This window comes from Trichosurus vulpecula, chromosome 9 (genome assembly GCF_011100635.1).
Source record: "Trichosurus vulpecula isolate mTriVul1 chromosome 9, mTriVul1.pri, whole genome shotgun sequence".
Taxonomy (NCBI): Eukaryota; Metazoa; Chordata; class Mammalia; order Diprotodontia; family Phalangeridae; genus Trichosurus; species Trichosurus vulpecula.
The window spans coordinates 108,440,262-108,445,952 of record NC_050581.1 but is presented as its reverse complement, the minus strand read 5'-3'; the positions used below and the strand labels follow the sequence as shown (position 1 = coordinate 108,445,952).

General features: G+C 40.2%; 1 protein-coding gene across 1 annotated transcript; it reads left to right on the top strand.

Moving 5' to 3' along the window:
• Positions 1-1,212: 1,212 nt before the first annotated feature.
• LOC118831598 (60S ribosomal protein L6-like) lies at positions 1,213-2,112 on the top strand. The gene has a single exon (XM_036738988.1). The coding sequence runs from the start codon at positions 1,224-1,226 to the stop codon at positions 2,070-2,072; it is 849 nt and encodes a 282-aa protein (XP_036594883.1). The 5' UTR covers positions 1,213-1,223; the 3' UTR covers positions 2,073-2,112.
• The last annotated feature ends 3,579 nt before the right edge of the window (positions 2,113-5,691 follow it).

The following is a 5,691-nucleotide window of genomic DNA, read 5'->3' as shown; positions in this document are numbered from 1 at the left end:
GGGTATGTGCCATGTACCACTGAGGAAAACAAAGTATATTCCTATTTATCTACATTCATTTTTCTCCAGAGATCTGTCATATCTATCTTTTCTAAAATTTGACTTACCTCCTTAACTTCTTTCTTGTTTATTTTGAGGTTAGATTAATGAAGTTCAGAGAGGGGGAGGTTGAGGTCCCCTACTAGTATGGTTTTTCTGTCTATTTCTTCGTGTAACTCCCTTAACTTCTCCTCTAAGAATCTGCATCCTGTACCGCTTGGTGCGTATATGGTAAATAATGATATTGCTTCATTGTCAATGATGCCTTTTCACAGGATATAGTGTCCTTCCTTATGTCTTTTAAATAGATCTACCTTTGCTTTTGCTTCATCTGAGATTAGGATTGCTACTCATGCTTTTTTTTTTTTTACTTTTACTGAAGTAAAATATATTCTGCTCCATCCTTTTACTTTTATCCTGTGTGTATCCCCCTTTTTCAAATGATTTTCTTGTAAACAACATATTATAGGATTATGGTTTTTAATCCATTCTGCTATCTGCCTCTGTTTTATGGGAGAGTTCATCCCATTCACATGCACAGTTATGATACCGTGTCTTTTTCTCCATCCTGTTTCCCCCCCCAGTTTATGCTTTTATTTCTCCCTTTCTCCTTCCACTCCTCAAAAGAGTTTTGCTTTTGACCTTACTCAATTTCCCGTCCATCTTGTTTTCCCTGCCTTATCTTACCCTTTTCCCCGTGCTACTTCTTCCCTCTCTTCTGTCCACCCCACCTTTTATTTCCCCTTTCCCCTCCTACTGCCTGTAGGACATGTTTGATTTCTATACTTATAAGAGTCTGCTGTTCTCTTCTTGAACCAAATCTGATGATACTAAAGCTTATATATTACTTTTCTCCTTCCTGTCTTTCCCTCTACTATAATGTGTTTTTGTGCCTCTTCATTTGATGTAATTTACCCTTTTCTACTACCTCCTTACCTCTTCTCCCAGAACCCTCCTTTTACATCTCTTAATTATGTTTTTATCATTACATCAGTTATTTTATACTGACACCCACAGGCTATGTGTATCCCTTCCAATTGTCATAATAACTTTACTATTCTCAAGATATATATATACATACATACATATATACATATGAATATATGTGTATGTATATATATATAACATATATAAAACAATATAATCCTATATAAAGATGTAAACAGTCTTTCCCCTCGCTCAAGATGGCGGACAAAAAGCCTCCAAAGGAACCAAAGAAAAAGAAGGTCAAAAAGGAAAAAAAAGAGAACAAAAAGGAAGATGTGGCTGAAAAGGTGGTGAAAAAGCCTCGAAAGCATTGCAGTCAGAACCCAGTCCTGGCCCAAGGGATTGGTAGATACTCCAGGTCTGCAATATATTCCAGGAGAGCCATGTACAAGTGGAAATATGCTGCACCAAAAACCCGGATTGAAAGGAAAAAGAAAGAGAAGGTACCTGCTACTATCTCAAAGCCAGTTGGTGGTGATAAGAATGGAGGAACCCATGTGGTAAAGATTCACAAAATGCCTCGGTATTACCCTACTGAGGATGTACCTAGAAAGCTGCTAAGTCATGGCAAAAAGCCCTTCAGGCAGCATGTGAGGAGACTTCGAGCTAGCATCAAGCCAGGCACTGTTCTGATCATGCTCACTGGCCGCCACAGGGGCAAGAGAGTGGTTTTCCTGAAGCAGCTGGCTAGTGGCTTGCTGCTGGTGACTGGACCTCTGACCATCAACTGTGTTCCTCTGAGAAGGACCCATCAGAAATTTGTCATTGCCACCTCTACCAGGGTTAACCTTTCAGGTGTGAAAATTCCAAATCATCTTACTGATGCTTACTTCAAGAAGAGGCTCCATAAACCTAGACACCAAGAAGGGGAGATTTTTGACACAGAAAAAGAGAAATATGAGATTACAGAGCAGTGCAAGGCTGATCAGAAAACAGTGGACTCTCAGATCCTGCCCCAAATCAAGAAAATTCCTCAGCTCCGTGGCTACCTGCGTTCTGTGTTCTCTCTCTCCAATGGAGTTTATCCGCACAAACTGGTGTTTTAAATGCCTTCCAGAGAACTCTTATTAAAATATTTGGAATAGTTAAAAAAAGATGTAAACAATTTGCCCTTATTGATTAACAAGGTTTGTGGGATTTTCCTCCCATTTACCTTTTTATGTCTCTTTTGAGTTTTGTATTTGAAGATCAAATTTTCCATTGAGTTCTGGCCTTTTCCTCAGGAAGGTCTGGAATTCCCTTATATTGCCTCAAAAATTATTCTCAGTTTTGCTGAGTACTTGATCCTTGGTTGTAGTTCAAACTCCTTTGCCCTTCAGAATATCATATTCCAATTTCTCCTGCAATTTAGAGTAGAAGCTGAGAGATCCTGCATGATCCTGACTGTAGTTCCACAGTATTTGTATTGTTTCTTTTTGGCTCCTTGAAGTGTTTCCTCCTTGACTTTGTAATTCTGCAATTTGGCTATAATATTTCTTGGAGTTTTCAATTTGGGATCTCTTTCAGGGGGTAATCAGTAGATTCTTTCAATGACTGTTTCCCCCTCTGGTTCTAGGACCTCTGGGCAGTTATCTTTGATAATTTCTTTGAAGATATTGTCCAGGCTCTTTTTTTTTCATTGTGGCTTTCCAATAGACCAATGATTCTTAAATTGTCTCTCCTGGGTCTATTTTCCAGGTCAGTTGTTTTTCCAATCAGATATTTCATGTTTTCTTCTATTTTTTCATTCTTTACATTTTGTTTGACTACTTCTTGATGCCTCATAGAGTCATTAACTTCCACTTGCTCAATTCTAATTTTTAATGAGTTGCTGTCTTCATTTTGCTTTTGAGTCTTCTTTTCCAATTGGTTGATTTTACCTTTCAGGGTGTCATTTTCTCTATTTAGATTCTGAATGTCCTTAGCCATTTTGCCAATTTTACTTTTTAAAGATTTGATCTTATCCTTGGTTTTTTTTTCCCATTTTTTTCTTTTACCTCTGTAATTTGGTTTTTTTTTTTTAATTCTCTTTTAGCTCTTCAAGTAATACTTTTTTGGCTTGAGACCAGTTCACATTCCCTTTTGAGGTATCAGATATAGTGTATAGTGTATAGAGTATAGTGTCAATGCTGTCTTCTTACAAATTGGTATTTTGATCTTCCTTGTTTCCATAAAAAGAATCAATGGTCTTCAGTTTTTTCCTGTTCTTCACGTTGGTTAGCTTTTTCCTGGCTTTACAATGGATTATGCTTTTGGGGCTCAGTGATCTCTGTCCCAGGTTTCTTGTTCTGGGAATTGTGAGCCTAGTTACTGGCTTTGTGTCTTATGGCCTTTGGTTTCCTGAGGTGTGGGGGAGAGGTCATCTACCTGCTGGAAGTGTCCTCTTCGCCTGGGGGTGGTCTCCAGCACCAGTGGGCTCAGCTGTTGTTTGTGCTGGTGTCTGCCACTTCCCCTGGCCGTGCAAAGACATGTCTGGGTTCCTGGTGTTGACCCTTGCTCACTCAGCTCTTCTGGGACTCAAGAATTCCCACTCTTTGGCTACTGAAGCCCCACTTCTGTCTCCTCTATTCCAGTGTTTTTCTGGAGGAATTCTCTGGGTCAGTGAGGGAGGGAAGGACGAGAGCTGGCTGTTTACCTGGTCATTATGTCTCCTGGAAATTCAAGAAGGAAAGTTTCAAACCTTTGGGCTGCAAGCCTCAGGAGTGGATGTGTTGTGGCCACAGGTGCTGAGCTGCTGCCTCCCATCCCTTCGACAGACTCCTGTCCTGTGTTGGGAGGCCTGGGGACCTCCACCAGTTTCGGGTGCCCAGGTTTCTCCCAGCCTGTCTTGCTGGCTGGTTTCCACAGCTGCTTCTGCTTTGGAGCCATCTGGTGCAGCTCTGCATGCCAGGCGCTCTCCCAGCTTATAGATCCATCCTGTCAACCTCTCAGACACTCCTGGCTTGGAAATTTCCCCACTCAGTCTACTAGTTGCTTCTAAATCTCTCAAATCTGCTCAGATTCACTTTTTTAGAAGTTTCCGACAGCACTTGTGAGAGATCTCTGGTAAGATGCTGTTTTCACACAGCGATCTTGGCTCTGCCCCCTGGGTCCCTTCTTACACAGCATCCTACACAATCCTCTGATTCATACTCATAATATCAACTTGCGATTTGAACTCTGCTAGGAAGGGAAACAAGATTTTGTGTGTGTCAGGCAGGCAAACAGCCAGGATCTTCTCAGATTCTCTTACATGCAACAAAGACTAGAGGTTCTTAACCTGAAGCCCCTGAATGTTTGTTTATGTCTTAAATTTTGATAACTCTATTTCAATATAATTGGTTTCCTATGTATTTTATTTTATTTGTTTTAAAACATTATTTGGAGAAGTCCATAATTTTTACCACACTTACAAAGGAGTTGATCACACACACACACACACACACACACACACACACACACACACGCACATTTGGGTTAAGAACTTCTAACAGAGGCCATATGAGGGCATCTACTCCCTAAGTAGAGAAATAATACACTTTAGGTCTATTATACAGGCTACAGGCATCACCCCTCCCATGAGAGCTGAACTTTCCCTTTCACTTTTCAAGATTAGCTATCTGTTCTGCTAGGTTCACAATGTTTAAAACATGACTATTTTTATTTAGAGGTTAATGTAAACAGGACCTAGCACATAGAAAGTAATGATTCCCATCTCTATACCCCACCCCCACCATGGGCTGCCTTTATCTATATATCTGCAAAGATTCTGTGATGAACAATGATGTGTGGGGAGGACTCCAGGTGGGAGGGAGAACTCAGGGTTTCCTCCTCTGCACAAGGGTTGTCCTATGACTCCTCTGGAATGGCTCCTCCACATGCCTGCTCTCAGCAATTCTTGACTCCCACTCTTGCAGGTTACTATTTCCTGTTTGTCTTCCCGTTCACTGCTGTCCACTACTCGGCTCCAACTGTTCTTAACTCCTAATATGGATTCGTCATTTCAACATGGGAGTTATTTTCTAGAAAGACTCGTCTCACCTCCATTCCTTTGTAATTCTCCCTCTTTGTTTCAGTTGTTGACCTCTATCACTCTACTTTCTTCTGGCTGATGCTGTCTGTCCTTCTTGACTTTCTCTATCCAGTTCTTACTTTTCTTCTTGCTCTCCTTCAGCATATGGTGAACATTAAAGGTGTCAAACTCAAGGCCCTTGGCCTAATATGGCCACCCAAACTCCCAAGTACACCTGAATCAGATTAAAATACAATTGGGAAGTGTTTAACAAAAATAAATAAAATAAAAACAACAAAACATAGATAGTATTAATTTATGCTTTTCTAAGTAAATATGTAGCAAGCAGGGATCCATTTCTGTTTGATATTGACACAACTGGTGTATATCATCTTTCAGAGGAGACTACTTTTCTCTTTTTGCCCACATGGAGACCTGAATCAGTAGAGACAAAAAAACCAAAACCCACAAAATTTTTATTAAATATCTACTATATGCAAGGTACTATATTAGGTTATGGAGAGACAAATAGGAAAGTGGGATAATCTCTGTTCAAGAGGATTATATGCTAAGAAGAGGCAAGAGAATACATTATTGAGCAAAGGCCAATAAAGGGAATTTTGGTGTGTGGAGTCAAGGACCATGAAAGGGGCCTTTTCACAATGATTATCATGCCTTTCCAATTGCAATCATAG